At 38.1% G+C, this 22388-nt stretch overlaps 1 protein-coding gene across 6 annotated transcripts in view; it reads left to right on the top strand.

The window, feature by feature from the left end:
• The window catches only part of st3gal3b (ST3 beta-galactoside alpha-2,3-sialyltransferase 3b), a 75319-nt gene that overhangs the window by 1111 nt on the left and 51820 nt on the right, over positions 1-22388 (top strand). For all 6 annotated transcript variants that reach the window (XM_077219690.1, XM_077219547.1, XM_077219612.1 and 3 more), the window contains exon 2: positions 11178-11326. In XM_077219690.1, coding sequence (XP_077075805.1) covers positions 11218-11326 — 109 coding nt within the window. In that variant the 5' untranslated portion in view covers positions 11178-11217. The remainder of the gene's footprint in view (positions 1-11177; positions 11327-22388) is intronic.

Here is a 22388-nt window from a genome sequence, read left to right as displayed (position 1 = left end):
AAAATAGTTTAAGTGATTAAACAATTTACTCCTTTAGATGAAGCTAAAATGTGTTGTGACACTTTATGGTCATCAAATGTTAGTGAAACATGTTTATAGTTAATTTGATTAACTTTCCCTGTGGTTACTGTGCTGGAACACCTGTAACTATGTTCTTCTTGATTATATTTTCTGTATTTGTATGTTTTTCTGTGGCATAGAGGTATCATACAGGGGTTCATGACTATAGCACTTAATGAAGTTTAAAATTGTTGTTGTGCTGCTCATATGACAACACATTTTAGTGGATTTTTACCAATTATCATGACAGACTTTGATCCACCTTGAGCTTCTGTATTTTTTCCCCACACAAAATTGTTCTCATTTAATTCCCATAAATGTTCCCTTGATATGCACCATGAGTGGTTAAGGTGATAGTCATCATGATAGTTGGAAGGATGTTCATGTTTCTCTTTTCCATATACAACCTAAGTGGATGGTGAACAGGCGCAGTCAAGCTCCAAAAATGAAGTAGTCTTAAGTCTTACGATAGATTTGTGTGAAGAACATACAGAAATAAAAGTTATTTACTGAAAATATTCCCCCCATTTGGATGTGCACACAAACGTAAATTATATTTATGATAGCTGATTCCAGCAAGAAAACTTACAATAAGCTGAACTCGTGAGGCAGCCGTCGGAAGAACTAACTGCAGCCACACAATAATTGCTGTTGTTTATGACACAAAGCTATCATTGAGATGTGTACAACAACTAATTTCATTAACGTTTAAACAGAAATTTTGCAACCGAACCGACTGAGGGGAGTGTGGGGTATATGAGACCTTTTTTTTTACTTTAGGTAGAAGTACAATGAAAGTATCTTAAGTAATTTCAGGAGGTTTCATATCAATTTAAATGATCAGAATATATATGACAAAGGGTTCTAAAAATATGTATTTTTATAAAAGAAAGTGTTCCTGTGGCTCAATTTACCCCAGTTTAGGGGTAAGTTGATCTGAGTCAGTGGGTAAGTTGCACCATCTGGGTGTAAAGTGACCATCTAACTGAATCTGAATCAACCCCATGTGAAATTGTAAAGGTAATTTACCCCTTTTAAAAACTAATTTAATAATCAAATTTCCTTTTGCAAATAATCACATTACGTTTCTTAAAGCTAACTTAAACCACCAACATACAACCAACCAAATGAAGTTCAAATTTCAATCTTAAATTGTTTGCATTTCTGAAACTATATTTTGAAAACCAAAGTTGTAACCTTCCCAAAAACAGACTAAACAGAGTTTTAGTAAAATTAAATAAAAAATAAATTAGAATGAATAAATAAATGTCACTGCAGAAAAACTACCATGCAAAAATAGCGTCACAGTCCAGCTTAATAAGTTCAGTGATTGTTAAGTTTTGTTGTAAAATAGTTTTTAGTTAATTTTTATATATATAATATATATCCACTCTGGAGAAAACAGCAATGTCATCGTCCACCTCAGTTTAGTTCTCATATAATGGTGTCAATGCAGGCAGATCAATAATATTGTTGAATATTATGTGTCCCCAATTAAGCAAGACAAAGGCGACAGTGGCAAGGAACCAAAACTCCATCAGGTGACAGAATGGAGGGAAAAAACCTAGGGAGAAACCAGGATCACTTCTCCTCTGGCCAACGAACGAATAGTATGATTATGATTCAGACAGCATTTCAGATCAGATGTGAGATTGGATCAGAACATTCAGAATATTTATCCAGTTCCATCTGGTTGAAGATCGGAGTCATCACAGTATGGAGACGGGTTTGTTGAGGATCAGTGCCGATGGCTGTCGTGTCGATGAGGCCTTCACAGGGGAGAGTCTACTTGACACAATCTCTGCTGACATTTCAGGGTTGCGTTGTGGTCCTGTCTAGGCGTAGGTCCACCATCTTATCTGGATACGGCCCGGATCCCCCAGTTCCGGCTGACCTAGTTTATGCAGTCTAACAATCATTTAACTGATTTGAATAAGTGATGTGTTTTTAGTCTAGATTTAAACTGATAGAGTGTATCTGCTTCTCAAACAATGCTAGGAAGACTATTCCAAAGTTTAAGTGCTAAATAGTAAAAGGATCTACTGCCTGCAGTTGATTTTGATGTTCTAGGTATTAATTGGACAGAATTTTGAGATTGCAATAGATGCTTGAGCTCGCTGAAGTACTGGGGAGCTAAACCATTTAGTGCTTTGTAAGTAATCAACGATATTTTAAAATTTATATAGTGTTAAATAGTGCAACAATGCAGTGTTGACAGAACAGGGCTAATATGGTCATAATTCCTGGTTCTAGTAAGAACGTTTTGGACCAGTTAGAGTTTATTAAGTGTGCAGTGCAACCAACCAGTAGAGCATTACAATAATTTAGCCTTGGGGTCACAAACACATTAACTAACTGTTCCACATTTTTCATTGAAAGCATATGTCGTAATTTTAGAATTTTATATATATTTTTAAGATGAAAGAATGCGGTTTTACAGATGCTAGAAAAGTGGCTTTCAAATGAAAGATTGATATCAATGAGCACTCCCAGGTTCCTAACTTATGACAAAACATGACAGAGCAGCCACCAAGTTTAGACAGTATTCTAGATTACTATGTGCAGAGGTTTTTTGTCTGTTTTTCTGTCTCTGTTTCTTCAGAATTAAGTAGTAGGAAATTACTATACACAGTTCCTATCAAATAAACTTGGAAAAATAAGAGATAAACTAAACCAGTTGCATAATATTGAAATTATACTAGTTTATACTTCAGAAATGTAACTTCAGGGCCTTATGGTGGGGTAAGTTAAAACGCTGGCTCAGTTTGCCTCACAGCATTTGGCTAACTTTGCCCCAAAATTGCCATTTTGGGGAAAAAACTAGCTAGCATACCAATTCGAGCTAATATTAGCTAAATAATTTCCATTGTTGTATACATTGCTAAATCACCAAAATGCATCAAATATTTTAGACGTGGACAAATTTGCTTTGATGAACAGCCATTACTCTTTACATTAAATTTGATTTTGACAAGTCAAAAAAAGTTTATGTAAATGGATGCCTTCCACTCCTTCCATGTGCTTCTCCTTTTTAGTCTGTCAGAAATTATGGCTGGTACCAAAATATATGGGAACATGACGGCAAAAGTCTATGGTTGCCAAGATAAATGGGGTGGGTCAGTCAACTTACCCACTGTCTCATCTTAACCAGGGCTCTACAGTGCGACCATTTCAGTCGCATTTGTGACTGAAAATTACTGTGTGCGACTATGAAAAAGTGTTTAGGAGCACCAGTGCAACTGATCCAATCAGGCTTGATTCTATGGGGTGCTAGAGGGTGCACCCTCAGTTAAAACTAGTAACAGCATATTGGCCAAACAGATTTTGAAAAGCGCCATTTGTCCGTATTTGTTTTTTGCACTCTGGAGAACGAGAGTGATGAGAGAACGTGTTTTTGAGCGTTGAGCAATGTAGCCAATCACAGACATATCTGTTGATTTCTTGAGACACAGTGGCCAATCAGAGGCGTTTAAGTTAAAATCCACTCACCACTCAAAACGTCTCAGGTTACGACTGTAACCTATGCTCCCTGAGAACAGGGAATGAGACACTGTGTCAGAGTGCTATGGGAAACGCCTCCGCGTGAACCAGTGTCTGAAATGCTTATCTAATCACAGCAATCCTATTGGCCGGCGACAGCCTATGACATCATCACTAGTGCGACACAGAAGTATATAAGGGGAGCCTGGAGAGCATGTCAACAACTTATCGTCTGAGGGGACTGTTCAGCAAGCATCCCCGAGGCATTGCGGAAAGACGCAGTGTCTCGTTCCCTGTTCTCAGAGAACATAAGTTACAGTCGTAACCTGAGACATTCCCTTTCGAAAGGGAACAGGCTGTCAGTGACAGTGTTCCCTACGGCCACTGCCCGAGCTTCATGCTAAGCGAGGAAGTAACTTTGTGCTTTCACACTAAGGACTTGACTCAGTGCCAGATCAAGAGCATGGATACCACAGCCCAAATTTAGAGTGTGGTTCCTTTCATGGAATATGGCCAGGGGGTCCAAAGGAGTACCGTCCAGTCACTTTCTGAGAGGGACATGAAGTCAACCCCACATGCCACTAGGGAGGCTGACCTGGTCTGATTTAATGACCTAGTCTTGTCAATAAACCTGTCTGTTTCCTAAACCGAGTCTCTGACATATTTTGCCTCACTTGTGGAGGCATCCAATAGGAAGGACTGCAGATAGTGGCAGTGATCGCTCACAGACTGGATCATAGAGACGGGCATCCTAGAGAGTAGAACTTAGCTTATCGCTTTCTAACCCTTGCAAACGCGGGGAGTAACTCTACTCGATGTGCTTCAGAGCCCTGTGGAGGCTGGTCACTCTGAAGGGGACCCTAATCAGGGGAGATGATCTCCAGCTCTAGGGCTGGTCTAACAGGGGGGCTTTGTGAGAGTCCTTCGACCTTCCAACCAGACTTAGGGAGCCAAGTATACATACAGAACGATCCTCAGATAGATTCTGGAACACTATACTCAAAACCTGATAAGTATTGACCAGGCTCTGGGCTAGGTTTTGCCTTTGCAATGCTAAGCATCCAACTCGTTGGGGATCCGCCTTCAAGGAGGCCTGACAAGGCCTAACTACTTGATAGTGGGACTGTTAGCAGAGCTAGTCACATAAGTCAGGTGCTCTCACAGACATCTCTGTGGGCCTGGTTATACTTATTTCACATTTTCAACAGGCAGTGTTCTCAGCAAAAGTGCTATCGACCCTTTAAAGCAAGGGGAGTACAATCTTACGCTACCAGATTATCGGATGTCAGCACCTCCAGCTCTAAGGTTTACATAACAAACAGGCAGTGTACTCAGCAGAAGTGCTATCGACCCTTTAAAGCAAGGGGAGTACAATCTTACGATTCCGGACTATCGAGGAGGCTTACTGTAAGGCCTACATCTTCGAATGTCACAGGTGTCAGCCCAGGCATTGCTTCGGCTCTTAAGGGAGCATACTCAACCATCCCAAGTGGGAGGGAGTAACTAATGTCTCTACCTGAGCCTGGGTGGTGAAGGGTGATATTATACGAGCTATGGGTAGCCAAGTACTCTAAATAAAGACCTTAGACTCCCCCTAAAGACAAGGGAAGTACTATCAGCATGACACTGAGGAATGTGTCAGGGTCGAGTCCTATTATCTTGTATTTTTACAAGACAGATTTTACATTCTCTACTAACCCAAGGAAATGGAGGCCACAATATGCGGCCCACGACATTCAACCTTATGACTTGAATTATTTTATTCAAGGGGCTCAGCGGATTTTATTTTATTTTAAGGCCTAGCTGAATAAACTAGCTACAATACTCAGCTCTAAAGGGCTGAGGCCTGAGCATACTGATCCTTACTTTCTAGAGAGAAAAGGCTTAACAACGCCCTTGAAATATCTGCTTGGTAGGCTTTTTGAAGATAGCCTGTGCTGCTATCTACCTTGTTACACCACTAACATTTTTACGCCTCGTGCAAAAGGCAGGCCTTTGCTAGACGACTCTTGTAGTAAGAGGAGGCCCGTACTAGGAACTACTAGATTTACAGGAATAAATTATCCTGAGGAGCCTACACTCAGATACTGAGAGGCTCGAGGCGATAACGCTTAGTAAACCGCCACCAATTTCCTAGTTACTAAGCCAGAAATCGAGGCGGCCCCGTGAGGGCCGACACACAAATATAAGTAACTGAAGTTCAGAGCTATAATCTCAATGACTCTCTAAAGTGAGAGGAAACTGCTGCTCTAGTATAAGGTGGCTATCAAGGTGGCCCGAAGAGGGCCGAAGCTTGACTTTGTAGTTTTATCTGGAGCTTGACAGAAGGAACCCATCTCACACAAAAATAAATGTCTATTAGGTGCTCGGATGAAAGGTGGCCTCACTAGAGAATTTTCCATACAGCCAACCTGTTCACTACTACAGATTAGCACTACCCGTTATGTAAGCCCGACGACTCTAACATAAGAGGAGGCCTATGGGAAGGGTATGCATAGCCTACCTATATATGGGAACTTCAGGGCCCTAATTTCACCATCCTATGAAAACCATATTTAACACCCCTTAATACTTCCTAACTGGGAACCGTGGCCTATCATTCAACCTTACTAAAAACTCACGTAAAGGGAGAAGATCTACAGAGCTCAACCTGCTGCCCATAGAGCGATGGCCTAAACGACATTCACAAAAATGGAGGCCTATCACCATAAGAGCACGAAAGAGCTCATTTACTACTAGGGCTGCACGATTAATCGTTAAAAGATCGCAATCTCGATTCAACCCCCCATGGGATCTTAATCCTGCATTTCTACGATTCTGCCAATGATATTCAACGAGGTAACGCGCTAAGGGTGGAATGGATCGCACTTCGGTTCTGCGGTTCGGCACGCATGTGAATCGCGGATTAACTGCTAAATATAACCATCATAGAGTGAAAGTTTATCATTTGGACGTGTATTGTCTTGCCAATTTACACATTCAAACAATTTTAATCACAGAAGAAGAGACGAAAACCGGGACTCGCGCGATATCTGTGCGCACAGCCCCCAGGCACACACACTCGAAGCGCAGAGAGAGAGAGAGAGAGGCTCGTGTCAGACAGCGCTCGAATACAGAATTGATTCCTCTTTCGCGTTTCCTTGCCCTTGAATGGACACATAAACACAAAATTGTCAAAATACCTGTCTAAATGGACGTCTCAACTATTATTCTCTCGTTTATGTCATAAGTGAACAGTTGAGAAAGTTTATGGATGTTTGTAAATTTTTTTCCAGTCTGTGCAGTCGGTCTTAAAGTGACAGCACACACTTAATATATATACATACACTGTTTTCTGTGTTATTGATATTAATAAAACAACAAAATACAGCTTTAACAAAGATGAAACTATATTTAATTTATACAGTGAACAAATAGTGTTATTTTACATTTAGGCTTAATTTCTGTACCATACTGTTAGACTTTGTAAACTTTTTTATTTAGTATTCATCTCTGCTTGTAATTTGTGTATTTGTTCTTATTTTATTAATGATTGTTCACTTGTTTTAAATAATGAGTGAACTTTATCAGTTAGGCTTTTAGTTTTGAATGTAGTTATCGAAAAACTTAAAGTGAGCTTTAAGTAATAAATGAAAAGCAAAGTTACAGTGATGTGAATAAGTTAGGACACCCATGCTAAAGTTGCATAAAAAGAGGAATAAAAAAATCATCTTTTGGAAATTGATCTTAATGCTTTAATTAAAAAAATGAGGATAAATCCAACCTTTAAAGACACCAGTTTTCTTTGTGAATGAATAATGTATCATAAATAAATAAATGTTCTTCCTTAAAATACAGGGTGCATAAGTCAGGACACCCCTATGTTAAATTCCCATAGAGCCAGGCAGATTTTTATTTTTTAAGGCCAGTTATTTCATGGATCCAGGATAATATGCATTCTGATAAAGTTCCCTTGGCCTTTGGAATTAAAAAAGCCCCACATCATCACACACCCTTCACCATATCTAGAGATTGGCATGGTTTTATTTCAGTTAGCCTAATAGCTGATTTGATTTGCATTGAAAGATGATCTTATGGAAAGTACCCCATGCCAATCTCTAGGTATGATGAAGGGAATGTGATGATGTGGGGATATTTTAATTCCAAAGGCCATGGGAACTTTATCAGGATGCATATTATCCTGGATCCATGAAATAACTGGCCTTTAAAAATAAAAATCTGCCTGGCTCTATGGGAATTTAACATAGGGGTGTCCTGACTTATGCACCCTGTATTTTAAGGAAGAACATTTATTTATTTATGATACATTATTCATTCACAAAGAAAATTGGTGTCCTTAAAGATTGGATTTTTCCTCATTTTTCTAATTAAGGCATTAAGACCAATTTCCAAAAGATTATTTTTTATTCCTCTTTTTAGGCAACTTTAGCATGGGTGTCCTAACTTATTCACATCACTGTATATTATAAAACAAAGAAATAGACAGACAATTTTTGGTTTGGACAATTACTGGAGTCCAGTAAATTTTGGTTGAAAAAATGAGAATCGTGATCTCAATTCCCATGGAGAAAAATCGTGATTCACATTTTAGCAGGAATCGTGCAGCCCTACTTACTACCATACCCGACGCCAGACCTACAGGAGGGTTCCAAATTCAAGGAATAACTCATAATAGGTCAAGCCTCAGGCTGATGCAAGAAGTGCTTGGGGTGAAAGATTTAAACACGTATGCCCTGCCATTTGAGCGTGCTGTCATATTTTAGTGGCCTAAGAGGCAGGGCCGGAGCACTTAGTGTCGATGCCTCTCCAGCTGTGAGATAGTTCGCGAACATCTCGTCAATTGGGGCATCGACACATACCCGTATTCGCGGATCCCCTCAACATCAGCGTAGTTCGCTGAAGGCGATGAGACTTCCATGCCTTTCCGATCTCATTGTGTAGATCCGACAGGAATGGAAGGCACACGAGAGCTGGAGCTTTTATGGTTGGAAAAAAATCATTCGTGAAGTCAGTCACGAGCGGTCTTCTTCCCTCATGCGCTCCACATCAGCTTCTTTTTAGAAGCCTTGTTGAAGCGCGTTCTATAACACAAAATAAGCTTAACATATGCGGTGCAGGGTGGCTGTGAGGGTTTGAGTTGTATATCCTCTTCACCCTCATAAGCCATCTCCTGCTCACTTGGGCTGGTTGTTTTTATACACAGCAGAGCACTCGCTGCTGGATCAGACGATGTTAGTGACAACACAAATCCTCATCCTGCAGCTCACTTTTGCGAATCTCTGAAGGGCGTGAGAGATTAACAGCTCTCTTAAGCTCCTCAGCAATCTACTCTGAAAAACCCCACGATTCTAGTCTCTGCTCTGCCTCAGCGCGAGCAGGACCTGAATCGCCTGGTACAGATGTCTGTCCCTCTTTCCTCAAGAAAAGAGCAGACAAGAGTGGAGTATTCTCAGGGGAAAAAACTCAGTGGCACAAGCAGATCCCTCAGGAACTGATCGTGCATGCTCTGAGCCCAAACAAACACACAAGTTGTACATCATCAAGTATCAATATCTTAGACATGGATGCACACACTTCCTGAAGCGTTTTTCACAAGCCATGATTACCATTTTGAAGTTTCAGGTTGAAGCGTACAAACAAAACAGTCCCTGAAGATGAAAAAGTTGTTGACATGTTCTCCAGGCTCGTACTTGTATACTTCCGGATCACACTAGTGATGATGTCATAGGCTGTCTCTTGCCAATAGGATTGCCTTGATTAGATAAGCGTTTCAGACACCGGTTCACGTGAAGGCGTTCCCCATAGTGCTCTGACGCAGTGTCTAGTTCCCTTTTGAAAAGGAATGAGTTTGTTCAGTGCGGAGTTATGTAGTGTAAATAAGAGATTCATTGTACAGTGTAGACAACTTCATTGATTATGAGGGAAGTTTGAGAGATCCATATGAACTAAGACGAGTGACCGCTTTTTAATGATTATAAAGGGCTTTGCCAAATATTGATTTTATACAACAATTCGATAAACATTTAGTTAATATTAAGCGACTTGCATTTTAAGAACTGTATTGTCAGATTGTTATCTATTTCGTCAGCGAAAATAGTTCCAAACAAAATCACAGCTGACCCGCTGCGGCTCTCCGAGCAAACATGGGTGTTTCATTTATGAATGAATCTGCGTTTTTCAAACAAATCTAGTGAGTCAATAATTCAGTGACCCATTCATAAAGACAGTCACTTGCTTTTTTCCTGAATGAATCAGCCGTTTGAACGAATCTATTAAATGAATGATTCAGTGGCTATGTACTCTTTTTGTAAAGAAAAAGCAGATTCTTTTGAGTGTGGAGCAATAAGTATTCAAACTTTGGGACATGCCATCATGTCATACAATTGCGTATTTAAGTGTTGCTCTCTGTCACATCCTGTCATAGTAAACTGGCCTGTCAATTATCTTGTCACAGTTAACATCCTCCACATTTAATTTAATTTAGGTTCCTTCGGTATTGGAGAGAAATACAGGAGCACGTTGATCTGCAGTCGTGTCTTTCATGCAGAGAACTCTCCTCATTAATGCATAGTGATCCATTTAAAAGTTAATGGCCAAACGGATCTTTATGAAAGTCCACATTGTTATTGCAGATGGAATATAACATGGATAACATTAAATAAATATATTTTTTTATCAGGTTAACCTTTATCTGAATATCTCACCATCGGTCGCGCATATCCGCCAAGTTTTGTAGTTCCGGAGTGGGTTGTGGGCAATATTAGCCTTTGTAGTGAGCACGGATCCACACTTCGAAAATCCACCGGATATAGTAGACCATCCCGGGAGTTTTGCCATACTCTATTCAACATACTATGCTTTGGGACACACTTATTCTAATCTCTCATACCGTTTAGTATGGAGATTGAGACACAGGGAGTGACTTGCCTCCCCCTACTGACAGTTGTCTAACTTTGTTTAATTTTTAAAGTATCATTTCAGTTATTTAAATAATTTAATATTTCTATATGCAAAACCTTTTATTTAAAACCTTAATCGCATGACATTTTTATCATGAATTTAAATGCATTCATGCCATTTCTGAGCCTCATTAAACAGTCTGTAAATATACCTAATACACCTTTTTGTTCTTCTATGCCACCTCTGTATGGCAAAGATGAATTTTGTTTTTGATTGATTGGATTGAATTTAATTACATTGGTAACTTATTCTTCCTGATTACACTTATTATTCTAACTCAATTTATAAATATAAATTTATGAATTTGACAAAAGATGACATTTAATACATTATTTTGAAGAGTCAAATATCGCCTAATAATTCTTTAGTAGCACAAGTGAAATATTGTGAAATACTAATTTTAAAGAATTATTTTTATTTTATTATGTAAGTTTAAAAAAAGATTGATTTGGAACTATGTAAATGTCTTTACTGTTACCATTAATCAATTTAATGCATAATTGTTGATTAAACGTATCAATTTCTTGAGAAAAAAACGTATATGTGTGTGTGTGTAAAAAACATTTTCCTCAGCTGACAAACTGACTTGTGTACTTCTAATAATGAGAGTCTGTCTGCTTGACTGCATGCTGCGAACATGTGATTAAGCTTTCCTGACTTTTCTATCCTGTATCTAGGTGATGTAAAAACACGGTACCATGTGAATGGTTGAGGAACATGAAGCCTGCACACAAACTTCTGTTCGTCCTGTGTCCCATGCTGGTCTTGGGGTTCATCTACTACTCTTCTGGGAAGCTCCATTTGCACGTGTGGGGCCAGAAGCCACGTGAGTAGTTCTCAGGCCTCGTATTGCCATCTATCTGTTAATGTGAGTCAGGTTGTGACCTCTCTGTACGTGGGCGCCTTTTGCTCAGTCAATATGTATGTTTGCCACAGTTTGTTTGTTAGACCCTCTGGCAGTTGAATTATTAAGCTTAACAGTCCGCTTGCGTGCTTGCCATACAACTGGTTGTTTAGGTCAGATCACGTCTCAAAAAGTGATTATACTTGTGTGGGTTCACAGAGTTTGAAGTACTGTTTTTACAGAGCTCACATTTTGTAATAGTTTGCTCTAAGCGGTATTTTTATTTTATTTTATTTTATTGGCTTTTATTTTTATAATGTTACTTTTCATGTTGATTTTAGTTACATTTTTACTAATTTCATTGTGCTTTTGTCATTTTATTTGTTTTTTAAAATATATTCTTTAATTTATTTTTTATTTTCAGTTAATTTTAGTGCTTCAACTTCAAGGCAATATTTCTAACTTTTGTTTTAGTTTATGTATTTTTTAAGTATGATTAATATTTTATTTTATTTCAGCATTTTTTTTTCAGTTAACACAAATATTTTTAGTATTAGTCAGTGATAACCCTGGTTTCATTTGACCGTATTCAAATATCCTTCTATTCAGTTTTATGGTTAACATGTGTGACAATCACTAAAGCTGTCAATTTCTAAACCGCAAGCTCACTGAATTCTGTGGTCTCATGAGAACTTAGCAGCACGATTTTTGGATAAATTGAGAAATTTAAAATAGAGATCAAGATTCTCCCACAATTCTGAACAGACAACCAAACAGAATAACATTCAATTTAGTGATTCTGACAAAATGTTAATTGCTGCAGTCCATTTAAAAGTGTTTAATTAATTTGAATTAATTATTTTGTTTATACTTTATTTTAAGGTGTCATTCAATGTAATTATATATTTAAGTACTGAGCAATAATAATTTACAGTATGTACTTACTAAAGGGTTAGGGTAGGATTAGGTTTTGATTGAGGGTTAATTGCATCTAATTATGCATAATTTACTGTCATTACTATTAGGGGTGTGACGAGACACTTATCTCAAGAGACGAGACACGAGATTGGGTTCACGAGAACGAGATGAGATTAGATTTTTGCTCAATATTTTATAGAAATCCTCAATGACAAAATTCATGACTGGAAAAATAGTCTGCAAGTGCATTTTGAAATGTTTTAACTAATAATCTTATACTGAATGTCAAATGAATGTCATTTCAGTTCTACTTTATGAGTATGAATTATCTAATGCATTGAAAGACAACAATATACAAGCACTGTATGGTTTTGCCACAAACTCAGCTGATTGGCTGAGTCTCTTCTGACCTTACTGTACATGAATTATGAGCTTCCAGAACTTCAGATTGAGGCTGTGTGTGACCTCCTAATTGAACCCCTTTCCACAAATTCAACATAGAAATAAAAACAGTATAAATAAAAATAAATATAAATTTTTTCTTTTGCAAACAATAAGTGCAAGTGCAACCATAATCAAAGTACTCTCTCAATATTCAAAGTGTAAATGGAGACCAAAACACAGTCAAGAGATGGATTTGATATTGAAGGCGCGCATATCCCGGGCGTCCAGAATGTGGGTGTGGATATGCTCTCATGGGGCAACACTCCCCTCGGCGAGTGGTCCCTGAACCCACAGACGGTCAGTCTGATATGGAGGGTGTTCTCGAAGAACAGGGACGCGCTGGCCCACGTCTGGCCCAACCGTCCCCTTTATGCCTTTCCCCCCGTCTTGATGATTCCACAAGTCATCAAACGGGTCAGAGAGAGCAGGTGCCCAGTCCTTCTGGTGGCCCCTCTCTGGAAAACCAGACCGTGGTTCCCGGAACTGGTTCAGTTATCGGACACAATCCCATGGCCTGTCCCACACAGGCGAACGGGACGTTGTGGCATCCGAGACCCGATCTGTGGGCCCTCCATGTTTGACCCCTCAACGGGTACCCAGGGACCTTCCAGAGAAGGTTTTAAGCACTATATCTGAAGCCAGGGCCCCGTCGACTCGGCGCCTTTATGCTTCAAAATGGTTGGGTTTTTCCAACTGGTGCTCGAAAAATCAGGCTGACCCAGAGTCTTGTGAGATATCTGTGGTTCTCTCATTCTTGCAGGAGCTGCTGGACGCGGGTCGCTCCCCGTCCACGTTCAAAGCGTCCATAGCAGCACATCATGTTCTAAAGGCTGGCCAGACACTGGGAAGAAACGACCTGGTCGTGAGATTCCTGAAAGGTGCTAGGAGAATGAACCCCTCCAGACCTCCTTCTGTGCCGCCTTGGGACCTCTCCACGGTCCTGGGGCTCTGAAAGGTCCGCGTTTTGAACTGCTCCAGTCGGTTGATCTTAGACCCCTCTCGCTGAAGACCGCTCTCCTGATGGCATTGACATCTATCAAGCGAGTGGGAGATCTGCAGGCGCTCTCTGTGAGCCCTGCATGTTTGGAGTTTGGTCCAGATGACTCCAGAGTCATCCTCAAGCCCAGGCATGGTTACGTACCCAAATTGCTCTCAACACCATTCAGAGCACAGGTGGTGACATTATCAGCCCTCCCTCCTTCTGCAGAGGATGGAGAGGTTAATCTTCTCTGCCCTGTCAGAGCACTGAGAATCTGTCTGGAGCATTCTGCGTCTTTTAGACAAGCAGAACAGCTTTTTGTCTGCTTTGGTGGTAGATCCAAGGGGGATCCAGTCACTAAGCAAAGACTGTTTAGATGGATAGTGGATGCTATTTCAATGGCTTTACCGCAGTGGGTCAAGTTTGCCCTATAGGTATCAAGGCCCATTCGATCAGATGCATGGCCTCGTCATGGGCTTGTTCATCTGGCATTCCCATTCGTGATATTTGTGACATTTATGAGTTTCAATTATATGGAAGTGCCTTCCCTACAGGCGAAGGTGCTTTCGGTATGACTAAGATCCGACGGTGGCCGGTCTTGTCATTATATTACTGTGCACAATCATATTCACACATATATATATATATATATATATATATATATATATATATAACCCGCTTTTTGGCCGGTTATATTTCATGTAGGGCTGGGCAATATAGCCAAAAAGAATTATTACAACAATTTTTTTTATATCAGTCGATATCGATAATTATCGCGATAAATGTCAAATCTTTATTTCTTTCAAGTTTAAAGGGAGATTTTTGCTCCTAAGTGAAAGTTGTAGAAACCAGAGTGTTGTGTTTTTAAACCACTCTTTACTGTCAGAGCATATCATGACAAACACTTGCCAAACAGGTGAACATTTCACAAATCTCAGGTAGAACATTCAAACATTTGTCATTTTTCCTTCACATAATAAATATCTGAATAGAAAAATATATTTCTTAGTTTCTGCATGTGCTAATGGAGGATATTGTTTCAAGTCTTGAAACAGGTTTATGTTGCCTGACTTTGATAGCACGTATCTTCAGCACAGTTTGCAGTGCAGGCTGCAATATTAATATTACATGTTTTGTCTCGAAACGCATATTTGACAGTGAATTGCCAGTAAATCTGCACCCCAACTCAAGCTACTACTACTATGTTAAATTTATGTTCATTAACAAAAACAGTAACATCTGTTAAAAAAAGTAATGACCGCATTTTTATTTGGCAAAATGTAATATTCTGACTGTTTGAGTTTTATTAAAATGAACCATTGGTCATCCAGTATCATGCATTTATATCATGATAACCACAGATAAAACCAGGCATAGCCTAAAGCACAACTATCATGGCAAAATGTAACTTTATGGTTTCTATGGTATGTATGAAAAACTGTAGCCTAAATACATTATTAAATACTGTAATTATATTCCATTAGTCATTTAATACATTGTCTACATTAATAATATAATACAATTCAATATGTATATCCCATATTTCATGGTGCAGTTAGTAAATCCATGGTAAATGGATTCAGTATCAATTCAGAATCTGACTGTATCGTTGCGCACAGTGTTTCTCCTGTTTGTCTTAGTCAGCGCTGTTTCATCTGCCTTTAAACTGGACATTTGTGTTCTTCGCTGAATTGAAGCGCTTCACTATCAGAGTAAACGCGTCTGCTCTAGTGAGCTCGCGCTGCGCTGCGGTTTGGACTTTGAACCGAGCGGATAAATGGTCCGTGTGGCGCGCGGTTCAAACGAGTTTCCTTCCCCTTTTTGCGCATAAACATTATCGAACATTTATCGACCGACTTGATATCGTTTTATCGAGAAAAAATATATTGCGATAATTATCGTTATCGTTTTACCGCCCAGCCCTAATTTCATGTATAAAACCCGCTTTTGCCGGTTATATGTTCATATTCTAATAACCCCGACAGGGTCTGGGTTTATTGACATGATATGTTGGTTTGTTACTGACTTAGATGTATTATTCTAGACCTGGTCTGTTATATACATATTGTATGGGTTATGGCTTGTTCTGTACGCTAAGGGTTCCTGAGCTGCACTGGCAACCAGTTACTTTGTGCGGCGTTTTGCATGGCGTCCCCACTGCGTATAGCTACGTAATACGAAGTGACCATTCGAAAGGGAACTACTCGGTTACTCACGTAACCTCAGTTCCCTGAGTTAGGGAATGAGTATTGCGTAGCCGGCCGAAATGTAGTAACATGGCGAGTTGTCGCTTAAGTCGTTAAACTTGCTATACCCCTAATTACACCCCTAAGTACATGTAACATATTTAACAAGGACACTGTAAAATAACCATTATTATTATTTTTTAGATCGGTTTCAATGAGACGCTCATAAATATTTCACTTGTTTTAATAGCGGATGAATCCACATTTTTGAACGAATCTCTTGAATGAATGATTCAATGACAAATTCCTTTTTCCAACAGTCGCTTGTTGACACCTAGTGGCATAATGATGTAATCGATGCAATCCTTACTGGACTTTTAAAAGATGATTTGCTCTATTTTGATCGCTACCGTAGACATCGGTTTTTTTTATCCGAACTACCAACTTTTATCCCAGTACTTCTGTGATAATTTGAATATTTGTAGCACAGAAATTATGGTACTGTGTGGTTGAAAAGACATCATGAAGTAGTTCATGAAGTATGTTTTTGTCTTCACCTAGCGCTTACACGGATACATACGGGAGCGTTTGAAAGCAGGCGTCTTATCAGCGAGTCCCTAATATATCTGCTGATGGACTGATCTGCTGATAGACGCCTGCTTTCAAGATCTGAATGCTCCGGTGTGATTTTGGCAAAGGTTTAATCAGCATCGCCAAGTCCGTGTTTTTCCCGCTTTTTTTTTATTTTTACTCTGTTGCCTTGGGTTGTTTTTATTTTAGCCCTCAGGTTGTGTATATTATTTAGGGATAATCATGTTTTTATTTTAGATTGGGCAGGGCTGGCCCATGGAATAGGCAAATGCTAGGTGCAACACACATCCATTTTAGTGCTAAAATGATTGATTTTATTTCCCCTAATATTAAGTAAAAAAGGGGATGAAGACTGAGGTAAAGTGATGTAATAATGAATTAACAGTTTATTTAATTGGATAGTAGTAAGATACTTGTAATGTTCGCTAATTAATTGCAGTTATTTTTACCCTAAACTTTATGCAAACTGCTGTTCTGGGTTCTCCAGAGACCCCAGACAGTGTGATTTTTGTAACAATCATGTCAGTTTTTTAAACGCATGTAATATCACTTTTTCAGTCTTAAACTGTACAGTTTTGGGGGGATATATGGCATTTGTAAAATTTATATGCCCAAATTAGTAATGCTATTTATATACAGGTTTATTTAAAATAGCAACATTTTATGTAAAATTCACATTAAAGATCTACATTTCTCAGTTTTATTCATGGTGAAAACATGAAACGTGCCATAGTTAAGTGAAAGATTTCTGCCATCTACTGGAAAACAAACACTTTTTCTAGTGCTAAATGGATAGTTTGTGCATGAATGCTAGACGTAATTACTCTTTCTACTTGTGTTTAGGCTATAATTTGGCTTAGGTCCTATTTTTCTATAGTTTAACGATCAAAAGCCTTTAAAAAAAGTTCATGAACACAATGATGGGATGGAATGGGCTGTTATGCAAGAGGCAACAGGTTAAATCTAGGGCAGCAAATTGGTCAGGGCCGGCCCTGATTGGTTTGGTGGGAGTTATTATAATTGTTGACTTATTTGTTGGCTGGTGAAAAGGTCTATATCTGCATTTTCATTTTAGACTGTCCTTCATTAGAATCTGAAGGAAAAGTCTTTTATAGGTGTATCATTCTCAAATAATGACTTTATGAAATTTAGGTTTGCACTTCCATAAAAGCTGATGGTATTAGTGGTGATGGTAACACCTTGACATTGTTTTGCGGATTACAATCAATTTAATTTCATAAAATTAAACAAAGTCTAGCATCTCAAAACGCACACCATTGATTTGCAGTGATGGAACAACATATCCAATTTAGATCACTAACAAGAAAAAAAAAATCTGCTGTACTGTCATTTAAGTGTTTTTTCGGGATTTTTTCGAAACTGTGAATCTCATATTGTGTATGGAACCAAATCATGCGAGACCCATTTTGCTGCACCTCTAGTGATTTGACTGTGCGTTTTCCTCTCAATAACACAATAAACACAACAAAATTGAGAAAACAGCTAGCATTTTTTAATAAAGCAGAAGAAAAGAATCCGATCATCATTGCAACAAAATTTTTTGTCACCATATTTTAAGAATGACCCAGATGCACTGTGATTGAATCTAAAAAGACATTAAATATTATAATATTATTTTTTAAATGTGTATTTATATTTTTTAATTGTTCAAAAAAGTGATCAGCCATATGAAAAATAAGTCATGAGCGTTTTTCTTGCAGATTTCAATTAGATCCATAGTGTCAGCAAAGAGATTTAGGTTAAGTTTACACAACAACGATTTTCTAAAAATGGAAAAGTTTTTCTGCATAAAGATGACAATGTTTTCAACAGTAGTTGTAAAGAAACACTACGTGCCTATAGTGAACACATAATACACTTTTGCATGAAGTCACCGTTTTCACAAATTTAAGTTTTGTAGTTTACACGGACACGATAAAATGTATAATTTTCAAAAACATACCATTTGTAACCTGTTTTCAAAAGTTTAAATTTTCAGGTCCCCTAAACACTGTTGTGTAAATGAGAAAACGCATACATTTTTTTGTTTTGTTTTTAGCTGAAAAGGGCGTCGTTTAAATGGCCCTGATTGGAAAAGAGAGAAATTTTCACGAAACCAATATTCCTTATGAAATGAGTTTCAAGAGTGAATTCAGTTCTGTTATCTAGAGGCTCCTTGTTTGTTTAGGTTTATCAGATCCGCAAAAGAAGAAATGTTGTGTGTCAGAAAAAAATTATGAAACGTTATAAAGTTTGTAGTGCAAACTGTTAATAATTTGGAATTATGAAATTGTAATCCCCCTTTACCTCTGTACCTTTATATGTTTTGTAGGCATGTTTTTCCCAAAAACTGTGCAAACATATGTTCAAAAATCCAAAATATTTGCATTATTTTGGAAATAACACTGAGTGGTGATCAGTTCCATTTACTTTTTATACATCGAGAGAGGACATGTAAATGTAGATATTATCCTTAAATCCAGGACTGTTAATACAATATTGAAGAGCCCATCAAGCAAATGTTTCAGAAGGGTATATTTAATTAATTTATTCTTTTAATGGGATTATTTCAACCTTTATTTATAGGTCCAGAATCAGGAAATTTGAGAGACAGTAAGGTGAATGAGATTTGGGACCAGCTGTATAAACATAGTTATTATGGTAAGACTAGTATCTTAAGTACTAGTATGACTAACTACCGGTTAGTCAAGGGTGAATCAGGCTTACTTTTTAGTATCAAATTAGACCAATCTACGTTTTTATGTAACTGACTTAAAACGGTTCTGAACAAATGTGATGACTAACTTGTAAGTCTAGTCTTAGCAGTTTATACAACCAACCCCAGGTCAGGACAGGTAGGACTCGAAACCAACAACTCTTGTCACGGGCGCTTTACAAGTCAACTAGTTGGTTGCAACATTTCCATTTAAACATTAATGAAATTTTTCGTTGTGCACATCCCTAATGCAAGCACTTACTGTTATAGCAAATGTTAACTGGCAACATTCAGATAACCTTGATATTGTGACATGGTTGACATGGAATTAAGATACAGACTTTGTGTTTGCCCAATGAAAGGTTACAGAGATATTAATGTTATAAGGCAGGTTCTTGATGGTCTTCCATTGGAATACTTTATTTTTCGTCGGATGAATCCCAAATAAAGTACTTCTAGTTGCAATCTTTCCTCAGCCACTAGAGGGAGGGAGAACACCACAGTACGGGTTATATTCACAGAGGCCGCTGCTGGCTTATGATGGTTTATTATACCAACCGTATTGTATTTGCTGCTAGAACACATGCAACCACAAGACTGCATGTTACAATAATAACCCCTGGTTTCACAGACAAGGCTTAAGCCTAGTCCCAGACTAAAAATGTTTGGGTTGTTCTAACTGTAAACCACTTGCACTGAGATATCTTAAAATGCACAGCTGAGTCTCGAACATTACTCCTGGTTCTGGAAAATATTGAGAAGGGTCAAGAACGGAACATTTTTTAATGCCTCTGACTCAAGGTCTTGTCAGCCCATAATTGTCAAAATTTCCATAACTTTAATTAGTTTCTAATTAGCGAAGTTCCTTCTTGATGTCTCTCGTGTCACTTTCCTTGGACTGTTAAACATATTCTGTTGGACTGTCATTTTTATGATACTGCTAGAAACGCTTTTATTCAGAAACATGTTTACATTGAATATTCTTAATGTATCCCCGAAATGTATTTTAGAATTTCTATCTTATGTCAAACTTTATGGATTGGGATACTGACCTTGTGTTTGCCATGTAAATAGCATCGATGCTAACATGGCGTTAAAATTTTAATAAACAAACAAAAAACATTTATAAAAGCTACTTAAATATCCTAATTGAACTAAGGACTAATCCTGGCTTAATCTAAGCCCTTTCTGTGAAGCCAGGCCTAAGATTAGTAAAAATAAATAAAAACAAGTATTTTCCCCTTTTTTTCATTTCTGCAAAAAGGGCTTCAATGAACATTTATATTTGAAGTAATTCTTTTCATTATATAGCTATAGAAAACTTTTTTTTTGGTCATTTGTTTTGTGTGGATATATTAATAATACATTTTTATTCATTTATTTTGAATAAGCAGAGGGTAACGGCTGGTTCACAAATGATTTGTAAGTTCCATGCAACTTCCACTAGGGGGCATAATGCAACAATCAAATATTGAATTTTGGAGATATTGGAAATGCGACTTCAGTCCACACACACACACACACACACACACACACACACACACACACACACACACACACACACACTACCACCGCAGCATGATGTTTATCATGTATGCTAAAGTACTTTAGCATGCTGTTGGAAAACGGCTCGGTCCTGGTGCAGACAAGCCAGAACGGTCCCCGTGTTCCTGATCTGCAATAGGGCCCGAAATGTGTAAATAGTGTAAATATGATTGATGTTCTACTTGATAAGACAGAATAAAGTGTTTTCATTTCATATGGAAAATAGTCTGTGCTATAGACCGATGATGAGGCAAATAACTATTTGGTTGCTACAATTATTTTGAAGTTTTATTGATTAATGGTTTCTTATTGGCTCTCAGAAACGCAGCTGAGGAAATGGATTTGGCAGGTTGCTTCATTTATTCCTCTCCTCATGTACAGTCTCCGAGATTATTTAGTGTTCAGCAAGCAAGTTGTTCTCAGTTTGTTCAATTCATGTTTGCCTTTGCTGACTTTGGTATCTTGAACCTCTATGGAAAAAGTTAGATTAATTATAAACGGCACATTTCGACAGCTGCGCCCAGTTTATTTTGGAAAATTTTGTGAACCTGGGATGTTTTTTTTTTAATTAACCTCACCCCTGTTATGAAAGGCACTTCAGGACACATTGTAAAGACAAATCACAATAAATGGCTCTGAGAATGGTACAAGGGAAGGAAACGCAACCCTATTTTGATGATAAATGACAAAGAGAGGGCAAAAACAATTTTTTTTATTTTTTTAAATACAAATGCTCGTTATAAATCGAATGTTATTGAACTTTAGAGAGTCTACTGGGTGGAGAACTCGCCCAGATCCAGGTTCATAGCAAAACTATTACACTGTATCTACTCTATACAGGACACGAGCCTCATGATGCATCCAAACTAAAAAGATCACATTATAATCAATGGAGCTGTCTGCATTGAAAGTTCAGTTGGTTAAAGTAAGTTGAAGTGACGATCTGTAGAGCTACACTTTATTTTTCTTGTTCGTCTGAAATTAAATTGTTTTATGACGTTGTTTTATGACGTTCATCCTTAAATTAAATAAAAGCTATTAAATATCTTTTTACCATTGTCAAACTTAGCGTGATTTCTGGCCTTCTAATTTAAATCATCTTTGTTTTGAGCTAATTATGCAGTAGCAGCAATGGTGTAATATTTACTATTCTAAAATAACATGTTTTTTATAGGCTCACAAACAAACGTAAAAATGTAGGATAGTTTCAATTTTAATGTTGCTAAAGTCTAGCATCAAACTTCCAGCTGATTGGTCCATGTTAGTGAATACTGTTAGTTGGGGTGGGCGATATACTGGTAGACACGATTAACCGGTAGAAATTTGTCAACCGGGAGAGATTGTGGACTATCGTCTCCAATGCAGTTGGGCACTCACGTGACATTGATGTGCTGCGCTGCCACATAAGCTTGCATGCAATTTTAAACATTGAAATTTAAAAACAAGTGATTTTAAATCCTTTAAGTGCAAAAAGCAGTGAAAGAGATATGTTAGAACTCATTTTGGTATATGTGTCTGGGAGATGGTTTCTGAGGTCTATCTGAGAGACGCACATGAAGCCGCTGCTTATAGAGTGCATGAGTACTGAACTGAGGTCTTTTTGCCACCTAATTGGGTTTGAAAGGTCAAATGCACACACAAATGCAGTATCCTCGTAAATAGTCA

The sequence above is a fragment of the Siphateles boraxobius genome, unplaced genomic scaffold (assembly GCF_051911475.1).
Source record: "Siphateles boraxobius isolate OS27281-9 unplaced genomic scaffold, OSU_SipBor_1 1, whole genome shotgun sequence".
Lineage (NCBI taxonomy): Eukaryota > Metazoa > Chordata > Actinopteri > Cypriniformes > Leuciscidae > Siphateles > Siphateles boraxobius.
Note: the sequence above shows the minus strand (reverse complement) of the source record. Positions and strands in the feature narration are given on the sequence as shown.